The 27585-nt window shown below is 45.8% G+C and overlaps 1 protein-coding gene across 1 annotated transcript in view; it reads left to right on the top strand.

Annotated features, from left to right (window-relative positions):
• Positions 1-27585, top strand: part of LOC131184317 (puratrophin-1-like) — a 51908-nt gene that overhangs the window by 880 nt on the left and 23443 nt on the right. Inside the window, exons 2-10 of the mRNA XM_058155455.1 lie at positions 274-443; positions 2383-4319; positions 12179-12397; positions 13635-13758; positions 14018-14111; positions 14434-14520; positions 21102-21218; positions 23066-23164; positions 23435-23583. Of these exons, the coding sequence (XP_058011438.1) occupies positions 2759-4319; positions 12179-12397; positions 13635-13758; positions 14018-14111; positions 14434-14520; positions 21102-21218; positions 23066-23164; positions 23435-23583 (2450 nt within the window). The 5' untranslated portion in view covers positions 274-443; positions 2383-2758. The remainder of the gene's footprint in view (positions 1-273; positions 444-2382; positions 4320-12178; positions 12398-13634; positions 13759-14017; positions 14112-14433; positions 14521-21101; positions 21219-23065; positions 23165-23434; positions 23584-27585) is intronic.

Raw genomic sequence — 27585 nt, 5'->3', positions numbered from 1 at the left:
CTCTCACGTTCACAAGAACATGCCATGTGTTCTCCCCCATGCTACAATCATAATAGTTTAACGGGAGCCACACCCTGCTCAGTCAGGGAAGTTTTTGCAATGTAAGCTGTCTGCCGCCACTCCGTTGGGACTAGCACTCTGCTCTGGCGCTGCAGGAACTGTCTTTGGGAGAGTTGGGGGTCTGGAGGAATGAGGCGGTCCCCCAGTTGCCCTTCGTGATTGCAGCCCGAGAGACCCAGTTGCCAGCTTTGCTGACTCTCCTTCTCTTGGTAGGATTCCCAGCCGCTGGATGGTTGCATCCAGAACATCCTCTCTGGGCTTTGCCCTCCCTCTGAAACCACATCATGTGGCGGAGAAGCTCTGCAGCGGGGATGGCCTCTGCTACCTCATCAGCTTCCTGATTCCTGCCAAGCGCATCTTGCGGTGGGCCCACTGGGAAGCCTGTGAGTATCTTGCTGCCTCCAGGCTCAGAAGGAATGCTTGAAAGCTTCCCCCCCCCACCCGCCCCATCATCTCTAGGAGGGAGGGAACCTAATAGCCAGGCTGGGTCTGCAGCCAGGAAACCCTTAAGTGTGCCCAAGGCATTGCGATTCTCTGCCCCACTCGTTCCTAAGCGAACAGAACAATACTGTGGAAGCTTTCAAGGGCCTGAATTGTCAGATTTTATCATATTAAATGTATACATAGGTAAATGATGTTTGTGCAGATGACTCTTCAAAAAACTGCAAATGTTAGCAGGTTTGTGTTATCTGCTGCCATGCAACAAATGTCAGGCCTGACTTTAATAGCAAAAATAAATACTCTGTTGCTCACTTCTGTTGTTCATGCAAAAAAGGAGAGCCTGGAATAGATGTGCCTGGATTCTTGAGCGCATTTCTGTCAGAGAAATTTTCTATGCTGGCACTGCAAATAGTTACTTATCAATGCTTTTATTTATTATTTTTATTTACTTCTATCTTAAATTTATTTTTGAAATTTAAGATAGGTACTCATCTCACAGAAGTGACAATTTTTTATTGAGAGAATGCCAAGGGATTCAGATCTCTTAAACTCCCTGTGCTTTGATGTCACAATGCCAGCAAAGTTGAGGGTCTCCCCTGGGACAGTGAGGGGCTTGTTTCCCCTGCTTAAGTGGGACCATAGAACTTGACCAAGATTGCAGCTTGAATCAGGGGCTCACTTCTTTCAGCCTCCCCGTAACTTTTTCCTTTCCGTAGGGCTCAGAGTTTAAGAGATCTGAATCCCTTGGCCTTTTCGCAATAAGCCTGGGTTAGCCTTTCTGCCTCCCTCTGCTGTCCTCAGGGACCAGAGCCATGTGCAAAGGTAACCTGGAAAAAACATCATTTAAAGTGTAAAAATGGACTGTTTTACTTGATTAGACTCTTTTTTTTTTTGATGCACTCCTTCTGTATTGTGTGATGCCCAAAGTCTGTCTGAATTGGGATGGGTTTCATTTTTTGTTACCCATCAGGATAACAACAGGATACCAGTACCAGAATGTCCCATCTCCACATTTTGTTGAGGAAATATTTTTAATTAAAGCATCACCTTGATTTTTGTTGGAGGCAGTCATCCTTCCTAATAGTATTCACCATAAACGCATATTTCGGGAAAGTTATTTTTAAAAGAGTGTTATCAAACTGCCAAATTCTGCTTGCCCTAGGTAACAGTCCAGCTGTTGTACTCTCTTGATGTTTCCAGCTGGATTTCAACATCTTAGTGTGTGCTATTTAAACATGGAAGGGAACTTTCAGAATGAAGAATAATACTATTATGCTCAAAATGATGACTATACATGCTTCAAACTGATTTGGAAGAATTGCTTTAGCTTTGAATAAGAGTGAGCACAGCATCCCTTTTGCTACTAATTGAAGCGGGCCCATCTTTTGTCAGAGTTTTGCACGAGAGAGAAAAAAATGCACCTGCTTTAATGAGATAGCTCTTTGTGTGACTTTTCAAACAGTCACATCTTTTGTTAGCCTCACTTGGAAGTCTGAGCAAAGAAAGGACAGCTTTATGTCATAAAACACTGGTATGATAGTAGCACAAAGTCTCCATCTTCTGAATAATTTTCTGCACAGCCCTTTTGAAAGTAGCAAGTTCAGGGAAACACATGTGGTAGTTCTACCTTACTACACAGGTAAGGACAGCTTACTTCTTAGAATAAGTAATGCATCATTGTGTGCCTTAATAATTGTGGGCTTAATAATATCTTTAAGCAACTATGAACCTGAAATAGCTTTTCCTCAATTAGGGGATGCTTATAATTATGGCATGGGGGGAATGGGTGAGGTGGCATTAGATTCTTCCTTATTGAGAAATGGCTTGTAAATGATTCCCCTGGCTTTTCTTATTCCGTCAGGTTGCTCTTCCACCATGCAGGTTGGCCCCTTTGCGTGCACGAGAAGATCGTCATCCAGTTGGCTTCTCTCGACTGGTGGATCTTGAGACCGGAGGACTTTTACCTGCAAGCGGTTCTGTACTTGAGGAAGTCTCCATGGATCGTAGTGAAATGCTTGGCCAAGGACAAACATAACATGGAGGAGTTTGTGGCATCTGCTGCCTTGTATGTCTCTCTCTTCGCTGTGGAATGGCTGAGCTCCCTCAGCAGGAAATGGTTGGAATCACATTGGGAACCAGCTTGTTAGCCACAGATGGTGAGATATTCTGAGTGCCTTGGGATGAAATAGTCAATCCAGGATTTACCAGTAACTCCCAGACTACTGGAAAAAATAAAAAGAATGTGCATTTTGTCCCAATGACTGAGAAGTCTTCTGCTCTGGACTTTCCAGTGGAGGAATCCCTCAGTACCTGTCTTTCGGGGGCACCCCACATCTTCCACGAGGCCAACTCATTTGCCACCACCTTAATGGAGGAACCTGCTGATCAGGCATGTGAGAGCCCAGAGCTCGGGAAGGCCTGTGAAAGGGTCGGGGAAGGAGAAGAGGCGGACTTGACAGGTGCCTCCCTGCCCACCTCTGGCTGCCCCAAAGGATCTTCAGCTCAGCCCAGTGCTTTCTGTTGGCTGGAAGCCAAGGACAGCCAGCAGCACAATCAGAACAATAGCCGTCGCTGGGGAAATTGTGCTGGTTCAGCTCTTGCAGCGGTGCCATCTGGGCAGCTGAGGACTTCTGACATGCAAGCTACTAATGTTGCATGTTCTGTAAATAATGAAACAGAGTGTGATAAATTGTTCCCGAAACATCCTGGCAATCCAGAGAATCATCCAGCTTCTTTGAGTCCCACAGCTTCCTCTATTGTTCAGGAGCCACATTTTGCCAAGACGTTATTGACGCATCGAGAACAGGAGCTCGATTGGAGGTATGCCACGTGCAGTTACAAGGATGGAGAGGAGGCTGAAGGTCAGGCTCTGGGGACGGGCTCTTCCACCATAGCTGGAGGCCGCTTGGAGTTCCCCAAGCCTTCTGCATCCTATCCTGATGTTTTGGGTGTAGAGAGAATGGGAGATGTTGTCCTGACAGAGTGGGAGATCAGTAGCTGCGAGTGGGATTCTGACAGCTCCAAAGAAAGGCTGGAGGGAAAGGCAACTTCTCCGACCACAATCAAATCATCACAGGTGGGAACCTTTTCAAGGAGGAGAATAGCTGATAACCAGTTCTCAGAGAAGCAGTTGGTGGAAGTTAAAGGTCAATCTTTTGAACGGCTGGAACAATTGCATCTTCTAGAGCACACGGAAGGGACACTAGTGGACCCATTAATGGAGTTGGGCAATAGAATAAGCATGGAAGGAAATCATCCATGGCAGACTAAGCAAAGCCCCTCTAAGAATGGGTGGCAACTTAATTCTGGAGATCCTTTCGTCCCGAAAAGCTCCCTTTCCCAGAAGGCAGGGCAAGAAAATGTGAATAGTTGTCATCAGCGAGCGGGAGACAATCTTCTGGTTCCCAGTTCTGAGGCTGAGTCAAAGAGCACAAGAACAAAGCTGAAGGAAAATGGCCCCAGGCGTCTAGCAGGAGTCGCTGGACAGGCAGAGGCCCCCTGCAGCAACCTTCCCCAAGGCAGTGCTGCAGCACATTCTGTGGATCAGCCCGATCGCTCAAGCACGCTACAAGCTTTGCAGATAGGTGTTTCCAAGAAGGTGGGAAGAGGACAGGGCAGCCGAGCCCCTTCCCCAGATAAGGAGTCGGGCACTGGGGCCTTCCTGGAAGGTAGACACAACTCAATCCATGAAGCTCCCCGCCAGTTTCAGCCTAGTGATCCAGAGACGAACTCCTTGGCACCCCCCCTCCCAGCACTGTTTCCAGCTGTGACATTGCCAGAGCGCACCAAGCCCATCCCGGAGAGGGATCAGGCCACAGGTATGATGCATCCGGCCACTTTCTGCCCTTCGCTGGGGAAATGTTCTCATGACAGGTTGAATGTGCAAGGATAGGGCCTCTTTCAAGAACATGAGAACTGCAGGGAAGGGAGTTCAAGTTTAGAACGTTACAGTGATTAATTGCAGAGGCTAGCAGCTCTTTTGGCTCGTGGACATAGTAAGGATTTTGAAAATATGCCATGGGCTTTACCGCAAAGAATTGCCTCGGGAGGGTTGGCCCATTTGTGACACAGTTGTCGTATTGGACATGGAAGATCATTTAATTACCACAGCAAACTGCCTATAGCCCATGGATACTTCCTATCATTTCTAGCTTGTTTTTTTTTTTTTTAATTTTTGCTGGACAAATTGGGCGTGTTTAAAGAATAGCGGTGCCCATCCTAGGCTGTAGTTAGCTGATCTTTAAGTATTTTCTAAGTAAAATGCTGGTGGGTCATCTGGCATTATTGGAAAGGAAGATGGTGCTTGATGGTTGTCTCTTTCCTTTGCATAATGCCAGCTTCCAATTGGAATATTCTTCCCTGAAGTCTCGGTCTCCTCAAACTCAGAGGGGCACAAGGCCTGGGTGGGGCCAAGGGAGCGGTTCACACACACGGGCGGGCGTGGCGCAGTGCTGGAGGCTTCCGTGTTATTGCACAGGAATGAGCTTGCAAATTGTGTGTAGAATGTACATCTTGACAATTATGGTGCTAGACCAGAACTCCCAGATTATACTGCTGAAGTTTAGAAACGCAACAAAAGTTGCGATGACATGATTGTTTATAAAAACTTCTCACTCGTTCAAAAAAAGCTGTACAGGTAGTCCTTGACTTAGGACCGCAATTGAGCCCAAAATTTCTGCTGTTAAGTGAGACATTTGTTAAATGTTTGTCCCATTTTACAACCTTTCTTGCCACAGTTGCTAAGTGAATCCCTGCAGTTGATAAATTAGTAACCCATTTGTTTTTTTTGTTTTTATTGAAAGAGTTTTAAAAAAACAAAAACATTTTCCCCCCTTTTTTCCCTCCTCCCTCCCAAAAAAAAAACAAAACACCCCCCTCCCTCCCCCCCCCCCCGGCTTCCCGGGTCAATCACAAGGTATTGTTATACATAAACCAAACATAGAATAAAATTTTCCCTTCCAATCCAAATAACCACATCCACAGCTTTTCATCTCCCAACCCCCTCCCCATTACATAAAATAACTTTCTAATTATTCAAAGGCAATCTGATATTTCTTAATCTGATATCTGTTTTGTAGATAATCAATCCATTTTTCCCATTCAATTAAATATCTTTCCTGCGTATTGTCTTCTAAAACGCTGAGATTTTAGCCATCTCAGCCAAATTAATAACTTTCAATATCCATTCTTCTATTGTAGGTATCTCTTCTTCTTCCAGTATTGTCCAATCAACAGTCTTGCTGCTGTTATTAAATTCAGAATCAATTTAGTCTCAATCCCTGTACAATCCGTTATAATTCCCAAAAGGAAAAATTGTGGCAGGAACTTTATCTTCTTCTTCAGTACATTTTGAATAATCCACCAAATTCTTATCCAAAAGACCTTAATTTTCTTGCAAGTCCACCAAATATGAAAATATGTAGCATCATCACAATCACACCTCCAACATTTCGCTTGGATATTAGGATACATACATGATAATTTTTTGGGATCTAAATGCCATCTATAAAACATCTTATAAAAATTTTCCCTTAAATTCTGTGCTTGTGTAAACTTAACATTTCTAACCCAGATTTTCTCCCATGTTTCCAACATTATTGGTTCCTGAATATTAGTAACCCACTTGTTAAGTGAATCTGGCTTCCCCATTGACTTTGCTTGTCAGAAGGTCACAAAAGGGGATCACACGACCCCAGGATGCTGCAACCGTCATAAATATGAATCAGTTGCTATGCATCTGAATTTGGTCATGGGGATGCTGCAAAGGTTGTAACTGTGAAAATTGCAATAGCACTTAAACTTACATACAGTGTAAGTTGTTTTTTTTTATTACCGGTTCTGTGGGCGTGGCTTGGTGGGCTTGCCTTGGTGGCATGGCAGGGGAAGGATTTTTAAAAATCTCCATTCCCACCCCACTCTGGGGTCAAACCGGTATTTGCCGGTTCTCCAAACTACTCAAAATTTCCCCCTATCGGTTCTCCAGAATCTGCTGGATTTCACCCCCGCTTACATGCCCTGAGATTTTACATTTCTCTGAGCGGTTTTCAGAGTCAGCAACTTTCCCCCAACAATCTGGGTCTTCATTTTACCGGCCTCGGAAGGATGGAAGGCTGAGTCAGCCTTGAGCCAGTGAGAATCAAAGTGCCGAACTGTTGGCAGCCAGCAGTCAGCAGAAGTAGCCTGCAGTACTGCATTCTAACCACTGCGCCCTAAATTGGCCATAAGTCACATTTTTCAGTGCTGTTGTAACTTTGAAAGGTCACTAAATGAACTGTTGTAAGCTGAGGACTACTTGTAGGTCTCATCCACCTGTAAACATCCTCCCTGCTGAGATGTCACTGTGTGGTTGGCTAGTGCCTCGAGTCCCAGGAAGGAGCTTTTAAAACGATGAAGCAACAGTTCTAACCATTTTGGCTCACCAATTAATTTTTTCCGCATCTGAAAAGTATTATTATTATTATTATTATTATTATTATTATTATTATTATTATTATTATTATTATTATTATTATTATTATTATTATTTATTCGATTTTTATACCGCCCTTCTCCCGAAGGACTCAGGGCGGTGTACAGCCAAGGTAAAACAGACAATACAATATACAATTAAAATACAAATTAAAAAACTTATTTTATGATTGGCCTAAAAAACTTTAAAATATATAAAACTAAAAACCCCTTAAAATTAATAGAAAATTTAAAACCAATAAAATTTAAGCCAGCCCCGTGTGAATGAAAAGATGTGTCTTTTCAGTTCGCGGTGGAAGGTCCGAAGGTCAGGTATTTGGCGTAAACCCGGGGGAAGTTCGTTCCAGAGTGTGGGAGCTCCCATAGAGAAGGACCTTCCCCTGGGGGCCGCCAGCCGACATTGCTTGGCGGACGGCACCCTGAGAAGTCCCTCTCTGTGAAAGCGTATGGGTCGGTGGGAGGCATGAGGTAACAGCAGGCGGTCCCGTAAGTACCCAGGCCCTAAGCCATGGAGCGCTTTAAAGGTAGTGACCAAAAGCTTAAAGTGCACCCGAAAGACCACAGGTAGCCAGTGCAGTCTGCGCAGGAGCGGTGTTATGCGGGAGCTACGCGAAGCTCCCTCTATCACCCGCGCAGCTGCATTCTGGACTAACTGAAGCCTCCGAGTGCACCTCAAGGGGAGCCCCATGTAGAGAGCATTACAATAATCCAAGCGAGAGGTAACAAGCGCATGAGTGACTGTGCACAAGGCATCCCAATCAAGGAAGGGGCGCAACCAGGCGAACCTGGTGGAAGGCCCTCCTGGAGACGGCTGTCAAATGATCTTCAAACGACAGCCGTTCATCCAGGAGGACACCTAAGTTGCGCACCCTATCCTTTGGGGCCAATAACTCGCCTCCAACCGGGGTGCCGGCATCCACAGCCACTCCGTCTTGGAGGGATTAAGCTTGAGCCTGTTTCTCCCCAAGTAGTTGTTAATCTGGATGGGAAATTATGTATTTCTGTCCCTTTGAGGGATAAAAGTATTTTTTTATCTCCCAAAGGGACAGAAATTCATAATTTTTTATCCGTCTCACATAGTTCATGGCCTGCAGTTGATTATTTATTATGTCTGGTATTACTAAGTGTTTTCTAAAAGTTACTCATCTAATGCAGTAACTCATTCATGTGAATTGCTGATGAGTGTCAACCTGAAATGGGGGCTGCCCAGAAGCGCCACTCCTCTGGGCTCACAGACAGACTCTGCTTTCTCAGGGCACCTGAATCCTGGTCTTGCTCTTCTTCGCCGCCAGAAGAAGCTGGTGCTGCCCAGCAAGCGCCCAGTGGCCTTCCCAGGGCTGGGGGAGGAGAACAGGCTGGCTGGCAAGAATCAGGGCTCCAGCCAGCCTCCCACTGCTGTTCCCTAGCTTTGCAGGCTTTTGCAGCTAGGAAGAAAGGAAGCTACCAACCCTGCAGCTCCAGAGAAAATGCTGCAATTCAGTTCTTTGGCCTGTCTGTGGAGTGGCAGCTGAGCCCCTCCTGGGTGAAAGGAACCTCAGAGAAGTGATAAAGTTTCTACCTTGACTTTGCCCAAAGACTAACATTTTTTCAAAGGACATTGATGCATGTTGTGTGCTGCAGATATAGAATAATTAGGATGTAAATCTCCTCTAACAAGACAGCAGGAGATGAGGGGGAGGCATTTTTATTATGGCATTCAAGATGAAATTAATATGCTTCTTATTCTTGATGTAAATGAGCACTCAAGACTGCTTTTTGCTAACGTTGTGAAGAGACTAATCTTTATCATCTCCATTAGTCATCTCTTGTTTTGAGAGGAAAAAACTTAAAATTAAATGCCAGTGCAAAGTAGATTTTTTTCTCTGTTGACAATGGGTTAAAGCAAAGAGTACATTCTCAAAGTCACATGAAAGTTGATTTTTAGCACATGATTGACTGATGGATTGATTATATGCCATGAAATTATTTATTTAGCATATGGCATATCATATATAGACTAGTAATATATGTTAACATTTCTTCTAGATTAGTAAAACAGAATAAAATATAAATGTTAAAAAGATCTATGTTCAAATACCAATGTCTAGGCCAGTGATGGCTAACCTTTTTGCCATCGCCTGCCAAAAGTGGGGGGAGTTGCGCATGTGCGTGCCCACATCCATAATTCTATGCGCCTCATGCGGCCCTCCACATTCCCCCCGCTTTTGGCATGCAATGGCACAGTGGGCCCAGTAGACCCGTTCTTCGCTCTCCCCAGGCTCCAGAGCCTTTATAGGGGAGGGTGAAAACAGCCTTCCCCACCCCCCTCCAGAAGCTGGAAACTGCCCGTTTGCTGATTTCCAGTAGGACTGGAAGGCCTGCTTTTGAGCTCACGTGCCCATCAATATGGCTTCGCATGCCACAGGTTCGCCATTACGGGTCTAGGCCATCTAACCACTGAAGCGCAGCATCGTTCATATGAAAGAAATCAGATATTGAACTGGTAGATCCCTAATCCTAACCCTCAACTTTTAGCCGATCATGATGTGATCTACAGTTTGATGTGGGACCCCACAGTCACACTGAGCGGAGGATACTGTGCCCCATTTATCCAGGGAGTCCCAGCAGATGCTTTGCGAGGCATGAATCCTATTCAGGACTGTCCATTGTTGACGTGGTTCAGTTCAAAGTCTGGCACTCCTTTGTGGGGTCATTTATATGTCTTTTTATGTCTGGCCATTTAGCCCATTTGGCTTTCCATTGGGAATCGATGTGAAAGTTGTTGGGCAGATGTTGTGCAAGGACCAGTGGGGGCTGCCTTGCCATCAAAAAAGTGTTGACTCCTAGCTGCTATGTAGGTAGACCTTGTGCAAGATGATCTATGCCCAACTGGGCCTTCAATTTTCCACCAGTGTCCCCATCAATGCTGTAATTGAGTCTGTCTCTCTTGCTGCTGGTCATCTTGTCCTTGTAAGGACCTGCCTCAGTTATCTCTCAGGAAAGCATAAAAAGCATGACTCTTGCAACAGATGATAAGGAACTTTTACTGAAAGAAGTGAAGATTCCTGCGCAACGTTTTAAGCTAATTTCCTCTGTTCAACCCCCACCCAGAGCCCCATGTCCACCAGTAGCTAATACGATGCTGCAAAGGTGTTATGAGAAGTTGGAGACGGGATGACGATAAGAGGTCATCCTTAGGATGTTGCAGCCTTGAGTAACAGACTGGAACTGGCTGGGAGGGAATCCATCCTGATGGCCTAGTCCCCCTCCCTAATTCCCATGCAGTTATAGCAAAAGTGAAAGCAATCAGCTCCAAGAAGCATGCCCTCTCCCCTTTGGAATGGCAACATTCAGGCAAGGACCTGACATGCTGCCTCCCTAAAAGAGGGAGTTCCACACCTGGAGGAAAGAAAATAGCAAACAGGGAAAAGAAAACAACGATTATGGTCATTTCAGTTTATCAGGGTATGGTTGTGGAGCCATTTAAGCAATCTAGGGGACTTAACGTGTTGATTTATCTTCCTATTCGTTCTGGGCCCCATGAAAATCTTTCCATGCTACTAAGTATTGGATGTTGCCCCTGTGTAGGATCTCTTTCATTCTTCCCCTTCCACCATAAACAGTTTGGGTACAGGTGGAGGGGTTGGACTTATTGGGGAAATCACCTCAGCTTTTAACAAGCTGCAGTGGAAAACAGGGTGAATTTTCCTCAGTGACTTTGGCAATTCTAATTCTACTGTAACCAGGTTAATAATGTGCTTGATGAGAAAAGATCCTACAAATTTAGGTCCCAACTTTTTTGAGGGTTGTAAAGATTGGCGAAACCGGGTGGATAAATACACTCAGTCCCCAACGTGGAATTTGTAAGCTCAACCCTCTTTAACCTTCTTCTTATCAGCCTGGATTTTATAAGCCACCCCGGACTCAGCCAGTGCTTTATGCACAACTGGCCATGTGTTTTACAGCTGACCCGTCCACTCTTTTAATGAAGGGATTACTGGATCTTTTACTTCTTTGGCCAACACGCACCAGTCTTGGAGACGGGCAGTGTACAGGTCATTGTTCAGTCCATCTTTGAAACAGCTGACCAGGATGTCTTCCAGCCAGTCGAGGTGGCACTTGTCAATTAGTGCTTTTTTGAAGGCTGGGTCATTTTTCTTTTCCTTGAGCCCTGGTGGTTACTTGGGCTGCTAGTTGACGTGTTGGGAGCAGTGGTTTGATTATTTCTGCTTTGGAGCAATTATATTGTGGCATTTGTGATAGGGCATCAGCAAGGAAGTTTCTGCTGTTCGGTCTCTGACAATTTCTTTGAAGTGTAGGTGCATGGCTGTAGCTGCCCTTTCTCGTTCTCTTGCAATAACTCTGGTCCCAAGGCAACATCACTCGCGTTGGGCAGAATGTTCCTCCTCCCTTATCTCTTAGGTGAGGGGGTGACCTTCACGACCTCCACTTCTTTCAGCGCTGTTTCCCTCTTGCAAGGCGGCAGCTTTGTGTCCTTCCCCACCTTAGTTCTGGTCTGCTCTCTTTGTGATTGACCACTAGGATTCCAAGGCCCAAGGTTGGCAGCAACTACAGGCTGCTCTGCCAGAGAGAGGGAGAGAGAGAGGGAGAGGGAGAGAGAAGGAACCTTACTTACGGGACCGCCTGCTGCTACCGAATACCTCTCACCGACCCGTGCGCTCTCACAGGGAGGGACTCCTCGGGGTGCCGTTGGCCAGGCAGTGCCGGCTGGCGACACCTAGGGGAAGGGCCTTCTCTGTGGGGGCCCCCACCCTCTGGAATGAGCTTCCCCCAGGACTCCGCCAACTTCCTGACCTTCGAACCTTTCGCCGCGAGCTTAAGACACATCTATTTATTTGCGCAGGACTGGACTAGGTTTTAAATTTGAATTGGTTTTAATGGGGATTTTTATTATTTATATTGTCATTTTTAAGTATTCGGCCATTTGTAATAAGTTTTTTAATGGATGTTTTATGTTGTATTTATATGTATATTTTTATTTGGCTGTGAACCGCCCTGAGTCCTTAGGGAGATAGGGCGGTATACAAATACGAAAAATAAATAAATAAATAAATAGATAAGGAAGAGATGTTTCATCATCTACAGTAAACCTCATTGGGTTGGTCCGGTTCAGATCCATTGCAAGATAAATCCGTGAGTATCTCCTTTGATTCTGAATGCAAATGGGAATAATTAAACTCTTAGCATTGAAAACTCTTTCCTATTACAGAAACATCATCGAATGGGACAGAAAATTCCAATGAAGAAGCTGATAACAGCAGCCTGTCACTGATCACTCCTGGCAGCGCTGGGGAAAAAGACCCCACAGCCGTGACTATGCAACCAGAACTCCCACCCTTTCCATTCAAGGGGATTCTGGAAACAGACCCCTTGCCAATAAAGAGCTTGAATTGGGAGATGCTTCGGAGTGGGGCTGCATGCCTGCCAGGTAAAGCCCCCCCAAAGCTTCCTGCTGCCTTTATGATTTCCGAAGAAGGCAATGGTCGGGGGAAGATTTGTGATTTGTGAACCTGAGAAATCTTTTAGTTTTTATTTATTTATTTCTTTATTTATTTTGTCATAACAGTATATATAAGCATAAGCATGAAAATAACTATATAATATATAAGCATATAAATGAGCATAAGTATGTAATAACTATACGAAATTGGATACAATCAAAGGGAACATTAGGACAGGAACGGTAGGCACGCTGGTGCTCTTATGCACGCCCCTTACAGACCTCTTAGGAATGGGGTGAGGTCAATAGTAGACAGTTTCTGGTTGAAGCTTTGGGGATTTTGGGAAGAGGCCACAGAGTCAGGTAGTGTGTTCCAAGTATTAATAACTCTGTTACAGAAGTCATATTTTCTGCAATCAAGATTGAAACGGTTAACATTGAGTTTAAATCTATTGTTAGCTCTTGTATTGTTATGATTGAAGCTGAAGTAGTCTTCAACAGGAAGGACATTGCAATAGATGATTCTATAAGTTAAGTACAGGTCCTGTCGAAGGCGGTGGAGTTCTAAGTTTTCTAAATTCAAGATTTCAAGTCTGGTGGCATAAGGTATTTTGTTGTATTCAGAGAATCTTTCATGTTCTCACTGGAGATTGGGCCTTAGTGCATAGGCCCCCCTCCCCAAAAAAACAGCCAGAGCCTCTGCACCGTTGACGGGTCTCTCTCCATAGGCTGGCCTTTCCGCATTGCAGAGGAACAGTGGGCAGCCAGGGGCTCTAAGCAAGAGCAGGAGGAGCTGAAGTTCGAAGCAATCCTTGTAGAGTGAAGGGGTGGCCCTGAGGCTCTTGAAGAGAACCAGCCTGAGTTTCCAGCTGGGATGGGGGACAAGTCCTCCCCCCCCCTACAGGGTTTATGGCTCCAGACTCCCAGCGAAGCTCAGGAAGATCTGCCACCGAAGAAAACAAATACGTGGGCCCCTCAAGGGTCCAATTCTGCTTTCAGAACTAGATCTGTGTAGATCTGAATTTGTGTTTCTCCTAATCGTTTTCAACTTCTACCATCCCGCTATTTCCCATACTTTGCCATGTTTGCATCTATCCATTCATGAGATAGGCTGAAAAAGCCATTTTTTTGTTTATTAGAGAGCAATGCATGGCCACTTCAAGGGGGCCTTGGTTCTTCTTTTTGCCTAATTAGTTAGACAAATTAAATGGAGCCTCTTTCTCAGGTACCAAAGACAGATCCGGACGTGCCGTGGTCATCATCACAATGAGGAATACAATTTGGTTGCACCCGAACTGCAATGCCAGTGAAATAACACGCCTTCTCCTGTATTTACGCAGCATTCTCAGGTTTGTGAGAAAAGGCAAGGAAGACCTGGTCAGTTCTTAGCTTTATAAGGGTAGATTTCCAGTCAGTGGAGAAACATGGATGTCGTGGCTCTTAGCTGGCTTGGATACTTTCATGTCGTCTGGGAATCCCAGATACAGCAGTTTAGATTTGCCGCTATAATTATTCACTGGTCTGTGTGAATATTCTTTGATCTCCTTGAGGAGTATTTTGAATAGCTGTAGACATTCATATCTGTCTCCTCTTTCCTTTCATGCTCAGGCCAGAGCGCAAAGCCTTGGGCTTAACCATCCTGGTAGATGCCCGGCGATCTTCTCCAGTCCCAGCTGTCTTCACTGCCTTAGACATTTTGCAGGTGAGTCTTCCTTCCTTCTTCTGAATGCTGCTCTAGCCTTGTTGGGTGCCCACTGGGCACACAGAGCCATTGTTTTCCTTTCCCAGTTCTTTGCCAGTGTTCCATCACACCAGATCTGGGTGCCCCGAAAGTGCCAGAAACATTTGGGTAAGAAACGACTCACGTGTGAAGGACTTGGCCTTAAGACAAGCCCTTCCGTTTGGCCCCGTCCTTCCTTGTTAATAGAGGAATGAACATTCCTGCCAATCCTTATTTAGCTGGATGTCAAAGAAAACTTTTGACTGGAGCAGGAGCCATAGAAAAACGCATTTTATCATTGCAGGAGATCATCCCCCACTGCATCCAGAGAGCCCTGCTGTTTGTGGAGAGAGAGCCTGCCTTCCAGATGGAAAAGCCAGCTGCTGTGCAGGTGCCTGGAAGTCCGGAGTTCAGGAATCCTCCACTACCATTTAAAAGGGCCTGGAGGGTGGTTTGATTCTTTGGGGCAGTTACAAGCGTGATTTTGAAAAGAATGAGGAAGGGCTAGAGCAGCCCCAGAGCCATCCTCCTGTCAGTCTGTAGGCCTTTGTGGTCCATGTAAGCCTGCTAAATATGCAGGCAGCCATTCCAAATTAATTAATTAATTTATTTATTTATTTATTTATTTATTTATTTATTTATTTTGTCCCAGAGTATATATGAGCATAAGCATGAAATAACCATACAGTATATAAGTATATATATAAGTATGAGTATGTAATAACTAAACTAATTGAATATAAAGAAAGGAAACAATAGGACAGGAACGGTAGGAACTCTTGTGCTCTTATGCACGCCCCTTATAGACCTCTTAGGAATGGGGTGAGGTCAATAGTAGACAGTTTTTGGTTGAAGATTTTGGGATTTTGGGAAGAGACCACAGAGTTAGGTAGTCTATTCCAGGCGTTAACAACTCTGTTACTGAAGTCATATTTTCTGCAATCAAGACTGCAGCGGTTAATATTTAGCTTAAATCTATTGTGTGCTTGTATGTTGTTGCAATTGAAGCTGAAGTAGTCTTTGACAGGAAGGACATTGTAATAGATGATTCTATGAGTTAAACTCAAGTCATGTCGAAGACGGCGTAGTTCTAAATTTTCTAAACCCAGGATTTCAAGTCTGGTGGCATAAGGTATTTTGTTGTAGTCAGAGTGGAGAACTCTTCTTGTAAAATATTTCTGGACACGTTCAATAGTATTGATGTCAGAAATGTGGTATGGGTTCCAGACAGTCGAGCTGTATTCAAGAATTGGTCTAGCAAATGTTTTATATGTTCTGGTTAGTAGAGTAGTGTTTTTGGAAAAGAAGCTACGTAAGATTAGGTTTACAACTCTTAGAGCTTTTTTTGTGATGTCGTTGCAGTGGGCTTTGGCACTTAGATCATTTGATATGAAAACTCCAAGATCTTTAACAGGGTGGGGGTTATCTGTAAGGTAATGTCCCTCAAGTTTGTACTTAGTGTTTGGGTTCTTTTTTCCAATAAGCAAGACTGAACATTTGCTGGTTGAGATTTGGAGTTGCCAAGTTTTAGACCATTCAGATACAAAGTCAAGGTCTTTTTGAAGGGTAGCTGTATTATTGGTGGTGTTAAATAGTTTGACATTGTCAGCAAAGAGAACACAATTACTTGTTATTTGGTCACAGAGATCATTAATGTATAATATGAAGAGTGTTGGTCCAAGAACGCTGCCTTGGGGAACGCCACTTTTGACAGGAACAGGATTTGATAGAGCATTGCCAATTTTGACCACTTGTTGTCTGTTTGTCAGGAAAGTTGTTATCCAATTGTGGAGGGGTCCTGAGATGCTGTAGGATTTTAGTTTTTGGAGAAGTTTATCATGTACTACTGAGTCAAAAGCTTTACAGAAGTCTATGTAGATTGCATCTATTGCTTTGCCCCGATCAAGATTTGTAGTCCATATGTTTTTGCAGTGAAGAAGTTGTAAATTACATGATAATTTTTTTCTGAAACCGAACTGTTTATTAGAGAGTAGGTTGTTAATTTCTAGGTGGAGGGTAATGGATTAGTTGATGATGGATTCCATTACTTTGCAGGTGACACAGCATAGAGAGATTGGTCTGTAATTTTCAACTAGGCTGGGGTCGCCTTTTTTGAAGACGGGGATGATTCCAGCCCAGAAGAGGTCTGTTCCTGGGTGGCCTTTCCCTTCTCCTGTCAGCGTGCACAAAGTCTCAATTTTTCTGGCCAAGGGGTTGTGTTGCTGGAATCGGAAAATGAGAGGCTAGACATCTGGAGCATGACCTGTGTGCTTGCACTGGGGCTCAATGCGTCTAGCCTACTGGTCAGCATCTAAGGGCGGAGCTTCATCTGCCATTCGGAATGAGGCTGCATTGTTTTTATTTATTTATTTATATACCGCCCTTCTCCCAAAGGACACAGGGTGGTTTACAGCCAAATAAAAAATAAGATTCCACAAAAATTAAAAAAAACATTTTAAAAAACCAATTAGGCTAAGAATAGGTTAAAACTATACTAAAACCCATATTAAAACTACAATTAAGCCAGCCCTGCGTGATAAAACAAAAAGGTCTTTAGCTTGCGTCAAAAGGTCCAGAGGTCAGGGAGTTGACGTATCCCCAGAGGCAGCTCATTCCAGAGGGCAGGAGCCCCCACAGAGAAGGCCCTCCCCCTGGGGGTCACCAGTCGACATTGTTTGACTGACAGCACCCTGAGGAGACCCTCCCTATGGGAGCGCACGGGTCAATGGGAGGCTATTGGTAGCAGCAGGCGGTCCCGTAAATAACCCAGTCCTATGCCATGGAGCGCTTTAAAGGTGGTAACCAACACCTTGAATTGCACCTGGAAGACCACCGGAAGCCAGTGCAGCTTGCGCAGGAGAGATGTCACATGGGAGCCTCGAGATACTCCCTCTATTACCCACGCAGCCGCATTCTGGACCAGTTGGAGCCTCCGGGTGCTCTTCAAGGGGAGTTCCATGTAGAGAGCGTTACAGTAGTCCAGGCGGGAAATGACGAGGGCGTGAGTGACCATGCATAGGGAAACCCGGTCTAGGAAGAGACGCAACTGGCGTATCAGGCGAACCTGATAAAAAGCTCCCCTGGCGACGGCCGTCATATGCTCTTCTAAAGACAGCCGTACATCCAGGAGGACGCCTAAATTGCGAGCCTTCTCCATGGGGGCCAATGACTCGTCCCCAACAGTCAGCGATGGAGTCAGCTGGCTGTACCGGGATGCCGGCATCCACAGCCACTCAGTCTTGGAAGGGTTGAGTCGAAGCCTGTTCTTCCCCATCCAGACCCGCACGGCCTCCAAACACTGGGACATCACTTCAACGGCCTCATTGGGGTGGTTAGGGGTGGAAATGTACAGCTGAGTATCATCAGCGTACAGATGACATCGCACCCCAAAGCCATGGATGATCTCACCTAGCGGGTTCATGTAGATGTTGAACAGAAGAAGCGAGAGAACCGACCTCTGTGGCACCCCACACATGAGGCACCTCGCGGCTGATCTCTGCCCTCCTGCCAACACCGTCTGCGACCGGTCAGAAAGATAGGAGGAGAACCACCGGAAAACGGTGCCCCCCATTGCTAAACCCTCCAGCCGTCGCAGCAAAATGGTTGATGGTATCAAAAGCCGCTAAGAGATCTAACAGGACCAGGGCAGAGGAACAACCCATGTCCGGAGCCCTCCAGAGATCATCTACCAACGCGACCAATGCCGTCTCCATGCTGTACCCAGGTTAGAAGCCGGACTGGGACGGGTCTAGATAGACAGTTTCATCCAGGTACTGGGGGAGCTGTTGCGCCACCACACTCTCAACAACCTTCGCCACAAAATGAAGGTTGGAGACGGGACGATAGTTCGCTAACACAGCTGGATCCAGGGAGGGCTTCTTGAGGAGGGGCCTCACCACCGCCTCTTTCAAACCCTCCATCAAAGAAGCGTTGACAATTCCCTGAAGCCAGCCTCGTGTAACCTCCTGTGTGGCCAGTACCATCCAGAAGGGACACGGGTCCAATAAACATGTGGTCGCATTCAGCCTCCCCAGCATCCTTTCCATGTCCTCGGGAGCCACAGCATTGAACTCTTCCCAAATAATATCCTCAAGACCTACCTCCGTCATCCCGCCCGAATCTACCCAGTCCAAGTCCAGACCATCCCGGATCTGAGCGATTTTATCGTGCAGATATTGTCCAAAATCCTCAGCACGCCCTTGCAACCAGTCAGCCCCTTCCCCACCATTCAGAGATCCCATATGCCTCTTCCCATCCCTTGGGGTCTCAAGCTGCATCACTGATAGCTAATTTACCTTTGGTGCCACATTTGAGAGCCCTGCGCTTCCCATGCTCACCTCCTGCACAGCCTTGGGTGCTGGAGCACCAGGCCTGCCTCTCCCCTTCCCCACTGAGCCCAGCCTCTCTCACAAGTGGGCACAGTTCGTCCCGCTGTTTGCTGGAGTGCCAAACCCACCCAGATTTCACAAATTGTGCCACTGCCTTGCTCCCCTCGCTTGCCAAAAGCATTGGCTGCTGCTGCTGAATGCTGGGGGAATGGGGGGGGGGTCAGTAATAGAGGAGCAAGCCGATCTGGCATGCATCACCGAGACCTGGCTTAGTCCAGAGAGGGGCGGAGATTCCCTTCTCGGAAATGTGTTCAGTTGGATTTAGGATTTGGCAGCAGCCAAGATCCCAGATCAGGAGAGGTGGGGTGGCAGTGGACATCCAAGAGTCTTATCCAATTATCTGGGAACAGTTTGATCCTATAGGACCTAAGGGAGTGGACAGGGTCTTTCATGTGCCACCACCGGTCACTTAGGTCCTTGTCCCTCTTGGTTGGTGAAAGTTGTAGAACTGTGACTGCCAGGCGGGTTTAGGCAGTGATCAATTCTTCACTGCAGGAGGAGGCATTCCTGGAGGCTTTTAAGGAGGCCCTAGCTTGCCATTTCCTAAAAAAAAAAATCTCTTGACACCCCCCCCCCCACACAACTGGACAATTTCTGCCCAGTTTCCAGCCTTCCCTTTTTAGGGAAGATGATAGAAAACATGGTTGCTTGGCAGCTTCAGAGGGTCTTGGATTTCCTGGTCAGGATCCAGGCTCGGGACAGAAATAGGTCACTGTTGTTGATGATCTTTTGCGAGAGTGGGATGGGGATGTCAACCGTCCGACTAGCGAACCCAAGAAATGTAGGCACTCTCAGGCATTTTAATATCCCAAAAATAAAATACACCATTTCAGCATTGAAGAATTAAAATCAGCTCTGAGGTTTTCCCGTGCAATGCTACATAGTTTCCCCTTCCCACCCATAGTGATGATGCTGGCCAATTATGAAGCAGTCTTTTGTTTTGAGAACAGTTCATTTCTCCGTGGGACACCTGCAGTAGTGACCTTGGTGGGTTCTTGGCTCACATAGTCTATTCTTGGATCGTCTGCATTCTTTCTCACCCTTCTTTCCCCTCAGTTCATTGGCAAGAAGCGTTTCAAATTTGATGGGTTGGTGCAACCATCCTTACTCTCCTTGGCCTCTCAGCAGCCTTCAATATCATCGATCATGCTATCCTTCTGGGCCAGCTGTGGGGTTTGGGACTGGGCAGTGGTAGTTTGGCTCCTTTCTACAAGGATGGTCCCCATTGGTGTTGAAAGGGAGCAAGAGACCAAGCGACGGCTGCTCCTTGTCCTCCACTCCTCTTTAACGCCCACATGAAGCCGCTGGGTGGGATCACCATGGGTGGAGGGATCACCAATATGTGGATGGTTCTCAATACTTCCGTATTTCCACCCTTGGTGGCCCACGTGATGCTGTGGCTGCCTCTCATGCCTGGAGGCTGTGGGGGCCTGGATGGGGGACAACCTCTTCGACAGAACCTTGGCAAGACCAGTTAGCTTTGAGCGCACGGGGCCCCAGGATCCAGGACTTTGTCATCTTCAATTCTGGATAGGGTTGCACCACCCCAGACGGATCCAATCCACCACTTGGGGGTTCTCCTGGATGCGTGACTCCTGTGTGAATCTTGAAGAGCAGGTGGCAGTTGAAGCTCGAAGAGCCTTTGCACAATGTTGTTTTGTGTGCCAGTTGCGGCCTTTCCTGGATCAGTCATTCAAACCCTCATCGTCTCACGCCTGGACTGTTGCAAGGTGCACTACATGGCCCTACCCTTGAAGAGTATTCAGTAGCTGCAATTAGAGCAGAATGTGGTGACAGAGGCAGTTATTGGGGCCCCTTGGGTGGCCCGTACTATACTGCTGTTCCATTAGCTGCATTGGCTACCAGTTTGCTTTTGAGTGCAATTCAAGTTGCTGGTTTAAGGCCCTTCATGCGAAGGGTCCAGGTTATCTGAAGAACTGTCACCCCAGTGGAATGGACCCTCCCCGTATTGGCAGAGGGGGCATGCTATGGAATGTCCATCCAGGATTTTCGGCTGACAGGGTCCAGCAGAAGAGCTTTTTCTGCTGTGGCTCCTGCCATTTGGAACATGGGGCCCCAGTTTATGATTCTGGTGGTTGCCATTGGATGAGGAAAGACCCCCACCTCTCCCTTCCCTCACCATCTTTTAACGGTGTTGTTATTTATCTTTCATTTTAATGTGTTTTCATGTTTGTAAGCTGCCCAGAGTCATCTCTAACAAGATGAGCGGGACATAAATTTAAATAAATGAATAAAGCCGGAGAGTTTGTATGGATTGGAGATTAGTGATTGCCAGTTTTCAGTCCTGTACAGTATTCGGGGACATGTACTGTAAACTCTCCTTTCTCTTTCACAGTATGTGACCTTGTTGCTGGTATTCTTACGATTTATATTGACTGTTTCCTAATATGATTTGATTGCTTATTTGTACCCTACGACTATCATTAAGTGTTGTACCTTAGGATTCTTGACGAATATATCTTTTCTTTTACGTACACTGAGAGCATATGCACCAAGACAAATTCCTTGTGTCTCCACTCACACTTGGCCAATAAAGAATTTTATTCTATTCTGTTCTATTCAGTGTGAACTTCTCAATTCCTTGAAGTCCCTCCACAAACATATTGAGAGCCAGCAGCTGCCTCAAGAATTCAGCGGGTCACTTCCCTATTGCCATCAGAATTGGCTGCACTTCCAAATGGTGAGGCAAGCACGAAAACATAACCTTTGAGTAATCCAGAATCCCAGGAAATCTCTAGTTCTGTAAAAAAGTATTCTCTCTCTTGTGGATTTTCTTCATGTTTGCCTATTTTGCCACTGAATATTATGAAAACCAGGGTTGAATGTATAAGATACTGATATGCAAAATGGGGAAGGTCGGGTGGTCTTTCAGGTTCAAAGAGGATAGGACACGAAGGTGGCTGTTCAGTCCCAGTCTGGAAGCAGAGTCTAATGGGGAGGGGGAGAGGCTGGGAGGCCGTGTTTTTCCTGGGATGCCACTTATGATTTGCTATCAGTTTTTGGTTGGTGCCTGTCTTCAAAGCCACTGGAGGGGGCTCCCACTGGGCAGATCCTAGGCAAGGGGCATGGGAGGCTGCCCGAAAAGGGAAGTTACAAAACCATTTCTAGAACTCCAGGACTCCACCAATCCAAAGTTAGAACCAAATTGTGTCCATAGTGAATCTTCTCAATTGGCTCCCTGTTAAAATCAATCTGACAGCCAGTCTGGAGGATCCTTAGAGCAACTGTTGCTGTTCTTAAGCCTCTCTTGCCATGGATGCAAATGGGATTCAGGAGAGAAGAGCCAGGCTGACAAAGCTCAACAAGAAGGGCAGCCTTCCTGTTTTCCTGAAAGCCCCTGGATGGCCCTCCATGCTTTGGGAGGAATACTCTGTGGCCAGGCGAGTAGGACATTACAGGCTGCCTAAACGTCTGACCGAAACCAAGCCCTGCATTCCGTAAGGCAAGCTTCCTCATATCGGGTACCACAGATATTACATCTGAATCAGAGAATTCTTCAGGAGAACAACAGATCAGATATATACTATATATCACGAAACCAGCAAAAACTAGAAAAGAAAAAATACCAAAATTTGGAATGAATAAGGCAAAATTCAGATTAAAGACCATAAAAATGTGCTGGCATAACCTGAAGCAAGCAGTTCCCTTCCTCTTCCTCTGGATCAGTTTTCCAGGGAAGAATGGGTGCAGCAGAACTCTTGGCTGCCAGGATTGCAGCTAAAAGGAGGGCCGGGTCTGTTACTGAATTTAAGGTGTTGCAGCAGGTGAGCTGTGTTAGCTTCAGGAGGTAAAAATGCAGCAGGAGTCTAGTAACACCTTTTCCAACGAACCCATTTTATTCAGAGCCTCATCGGATGAAGGAGCTACAGCTCACAAAACTTACATCTTTTCATACAATTGGTTAATTGGAAACGGTGCCAACAGATTTCTTCTGAATCTACTTTGTCATACCGTGCCATGACATGATGGATGACTAAATGGTATTGATAGTGGGCTGGCTACAAGTGTCCTCCCCTCCAACATTTCCCCCATGGCAGGAAGTCAGCAGGGTTCTGGGATTGGGGGAAAGGGGTCAGACGATTCCCTTTACACATTGGTAGGACTGACATGAAGTTCTGATAAGATTCATGCAAACATTCAGAAAATGTGGAACTGGGTATATCTGTTACGAGCATTGGTTTCCAGACGTTTCGGGAGGGAGGTTTCAGAAGAAAGATTGTTTTCTTTCATTTGGGGGAGTGGATTAAGCGAGGGGTTCCAGAGGGCCATGAGGAGTGGAACCCAGGGGCCCCTGGTGCTCTATGCCAAGAGAGGCGGGTCAGATTGTGCTGGAGAAGACTTCTGACCCTGGGCAGCTCCACATGAAAGGCAGGCTTTCCTGCCCAAGTAAAGTGGCAAAGCCTTTTCCTTGAAGAGAAAATCGGGCCTCCCCCTCCCCTCCCCCCCCAGGACCTTTGCTTGGATTTGGGAGCTGCACCCGGTGGATGGCTTGTTAATCCACGTGGTGCCCTTGTGCTGACCTTGCAGCGTCTGCAGCACTTGCTTTCTGGGTGCCAAGAGGCTCGCCTGTTCCTCAAAGAGGCGGTAGAAGCAGTGGAGTCCAGCAGATGGCCGGAGAACCCCCAGGTGAGTGTCTGGTGCCGTTCTGGTAAGAAGCAAAGGTTTCCTGGGCCAAGGGCCTACAGTAATGTGGCATAATGCTTTTTTAAAAACCTCCTCCAACCTTTGGGGTGGGTGCAAAGGCCCTGGAGGTGCCACCCACTCCTTTGCCCAGCAGCCATGAAGATTCCCGTAGCTTGGCTGGCTGGCTGGCTGGCTGGCCTCCCTTGGGTCAGAAGGCCAGGCATCTCCATCCCAGAGCCTTAAGCAGAGCACCAGGTCTTTCCGTGACTGTAGGACGCCGGTACCCTGTTGAAGAGCTCCAGACAAATGATGACAATGGTTCTGGATGACACAAGGCTGGCCAGGCTGCGGCTAGAGGGGGGCGCCCTCCTGGCCAGCCTCAAGAAGGGGGAATCCTGTGCGATGCTGTCCGAGGACTGCAGGTGAGCCTGCTGCTGTGGGAATATTGAGCGGGGGGGGGGGCAAGAAAGGGGGCAGGAGATGCGGAGAATCTGTTGGTGTCAAGGCTGCCTCCAATCAATTCCTAGGAAAGAAAACCCTCGATTCCATAGGTTCGGAGAAAAGATATTTTTATTAAGAACAAAGTGAATGCAGCAAAAGTCAGGCAAGGTCTGAGTCCAAGCCTCCTGTTGGTTTTCAGTAATTCCACTTTACCCTACCTGCATGCTTCCCCTCCCAAATGCCCATTGCTCCCGCCCAGCAGTGAAATGCTATCGGTTCGCACGGGTGTGGGCGAACCAGTAGTAATAAAAACTACTGGTTTGGGTGAACCGGTAGTGAAAAAAAAGCTATCGGTTCATCCAAACTGGTATTTCCGACAATCAGCTGTGCTGCGTGATTTAAAATCCTGCTTTCTAGTGAATCTAAATCGCGTGACACTGCTCTTCCCCCCACTCGCTGTTCTACTTACCTTCCCAAGCCTCCTTTTTCCATGCAAAGTGCGTGTTTAGTGCGCACTGCACATGCATGCATGCTGAGCATGCATTTGGTGCGCACTGTGCATGCTCTTGGCACGCAGTGCACATGCATGGGCAGCGAACGGGTGGCAAACCAGGGAGGATTTCACCACTGCTCCCGGCCTCCCTGTTTCCATGGCATCTGGCAGCAAGCTTGAAGGAAAGTGATGATGATCAAGCTGACAGTTGGCTTGGCATGAAAACAATGCAATTAACTTTCCCTTTTCCCCTGGCCATCCTCCCCCTGTTATCAGTCAATGTCCAATTAAAAGTTCTCAGGTTGTTTTGGAAACGGACCTCCTTCTTTGCTTTCCTTTTGCCGACCTTGTTCTTGATTGCTGCTCCTCCGTCAGGGCCAGCTGTGCTTCAATCCCCCATTCCAATCTTTCCCACTTCTGCCACTGGTAATATCAGGCTGGCAAGATGCAACATGAAGCAAGCAGCAGAATGGCAGCCACATTCTTCCTGTCTTAAACTGTTCCATATGGTCCTTGCCAGCTGAGAGCAGTTCCATCTTGCTCAGGAAGGGGTCGGTCTGGAATACTTCATATTGGACTTGCCAGGATTAATTTTGTGATGCATCTCACTAAGAGGCAGGGGTAAAGATATCTACTCTGTCATTTGATCATACTTCTCAAGGTTTGCATACTTCCCCAGAGTTATCTGATCTGCCAGGCTTGCCTGCCTTGGCAAGCTCACCAATGATAGTGGGCACCATCTGGAACTTGATTTCTCAGATCCTTCCATTGTTGGTCTTCTTCTCAGCTTTGTGATCCAGCATGATGTCAACAGCCAGGCCTGATGCTGACCACAAACCATAAGACAAGTAGATATTTTAATTTCTTGCCTGCAGAAGTTGTGAATGCTCCAACACTGGAAATTTGTAAGAAAATGTTGGATAGCCATTTGTCTGAAATGGTGTAGGGTTTCCTGCCTGAGCAGAGGGTTGGACTAGAAGACCTCCAAGGTCCCTTCCAACTCTGTTATTATGTTACGTTAAGTCACACAAAATTAACCTCAAGGACAAGAGTTGCTGCTTTAAGGAGGAATTGGGGGTGGGAAACTGCCTGCATTTCTTCCTGATTTGCTTCAGAGAAGCACGTGAGTAGAGTTGCTACTTTAAGGAGGAATTGGGGCTGGGAAACTGCCTGCATTTCTTCCTGATTTGCTTCAGAGAAGCACGTGAGTAGAGTTGCTGCTTTAAGGAGGAATTGGGGGTGGGAAACTGCCTGCATTTCTTTCTCATTTTCACAACCCGCGCGCCTAACGGCGTGTGAATCTAATCTAATCACTATAAATCAAAAATTGCAATAATATATTCAGGGTTGGTCCACTTGAGATTGTGATTTTATTCTATTGAAAATGACTGGCTTAGTTCAGTGCAATACTTGTTTTGCAGCTGTCTTTCGCAGTACTCTTTTCAAATTTGGGTACTGTTCTCTTTGTAAACAAATTAGCAGTCTACGTGGACAGATTACATATCTAGAATCTCTAATCTATGCTCTCCAAGCAGAAATTAGGTACCCAATTTAGCCATTCCAGCTGCTGTGCCATCAGCCCCCTCTACCACAAAGATCCTGCAGGAAAAGGGCAGTATGGACAACCGTGGGATCTGGCAGGGTGAGAGCTGTGAACGATAAACACAAAGCTTTTACAGTGTCCCAGTATAACAGATATAGTGCCCTTGCTGACCTAAATAGGAACACTAAAGTGACAGATCAAGGTAGTTGTGATACTGATAACTCAAACAATCAAGGGATTATGGTTCAAGATGAAGAACTTACTTTGGAAAAGTGTGAACCTACTTTGGAAAAGTGTGTATCAAGTATTACAGATCGGTCACACAAGAAGAGCACGGTATCCAAAAAGAGAAGCCACCTTCTGATTGGTGATTCAATTGTAAGGGATGTAAATTTAGGAAAGGATATGGAGGTTTTGAAAGATGTCAGGTGTCTACCTGGTGCTACTGCCAGCAGAGACAAGAGGCGTATTCTTAAGATAGTCAAGAATGCCAGTAAGGATTCTGATGTTGATGCTATTATACATCTTGGCACAAATGATCTGTCCCAAAAGGATGTGCTTTCTGTGCAGAATGATTTCCAGAGCTTGGGGTATGAACTTAATAGCATAGGTTGTAGGCTTAACTTTTCAGAGGTTTTACCAGTACATAAGGAACAAAAAGGTAAAGGCCAGCGTGTAGTGGAGTTTAATGTGTGGCTAAAGGAGTGGTGTAAAAGGGAAGGCTTTGGTTTTATTAGTCATGATATCTGCAACTGGTCCAATGAAAAATTGTATAAAAGAGATGGATTGCATCCATCAAAGAAAGGGACTGAGTTACTTAGCAATAAATTCACAGATTTTCTGGATAAACATTTAAACTGAACAGTGGGGACAGAGAATTAACTGATACAGAAAATTTCTGTCCCCAGCAATCGAAAATTAAAAGGGTTATCAGTGCATGTAACATAGATGTCTGTATGGGTAAGACTATCAGCCCTGCTATCAAGCAAAACCAAGCATTTTAACAGTGAGTGCTAAACCAACAGGTGGCAAGAAAGTAGAGGCAGTCAACACAGGTTATGTAGACAGTAAACACAAGGTCAATCCAAATGGACTCAAATGTCTTTACACCAATGCACAGAGTATGAGGAATAAACAGGGTGAATTAGAAATTCAAGTAAATGAGGGCAGATATGATATTGTTGCCATTACGGAAACTTGGTGGGATGAAACTGACAAATGGAACATACAGCTAGAGGGATATAAATTATTTAAAAGAAATAGACCAAATAAAAGAGGAGGTGGAGTTGCACTATATATAGAAATAACTACATCTCCACAGAAATAGAGCACAACAATGATGAAAATCATCTTGAATGTATTTGGGTCAATATAAAAGGGGTAAAAACGATATTGCCATAGGTCTATACTATAGGCCACCCAACCAAACAGAGGAAGTAGATGAACTTTTTGCTAGTCAGCTAACTAAGGTATGTAGGAAGCACATCACAGTAGTAATGGAGGATTTTAACTACCCTGACATCAACTGGGAAACAAACTCTGCACCAAGTGGAAGATCCAACAGGTTCCTAACAAACCTAGCAGACAACTTTGTTTCCCAAAAAATAGAGAAGGCGACAAGGGGATCAGCCATACTGGACTTAATTCTCACTAACAGAGATGAAATGATAGAAGGTGTTGAAGCTACAGGAACCTTGGGGGCAAGTGACCACGCAATATTGGAATTCGACATTAAGCAAATACAAGTAGTAGAACAAAGTCAAACTAGAGTCTTGGACTTTAAGAGAGCTAATTTCAATAAACTTAGAGAGAGCTTGAGAAGGATTCAATGGATGAGAATCCTCAGGGGGAAAACAACTCAAGAAGCTTGGGAAATTTTGAAAAGTGAGATTATAAAAGCACAGTCTAACACAATACCAATGAAGAAGAAAATAATAGATCTCAAAA

Source organism: Ahaetulla prasina, chromosome 12, assembly GCF_028640845.1.
Source record: "Ahaetulla prasina isolate Xishuangbanna chromosome 12, ASM2864084v1, whole genome shotgun sequence".
Lineage (NCBI taxonomy): Eukaryota > Metazoa > Chordata > Lepidosauria > Squamata > Colubridae > Ahaetulla > Ahaetulla prasina.
This window is presented reverse-complemented; position numbering and strand designations above follow the sequence as displayed.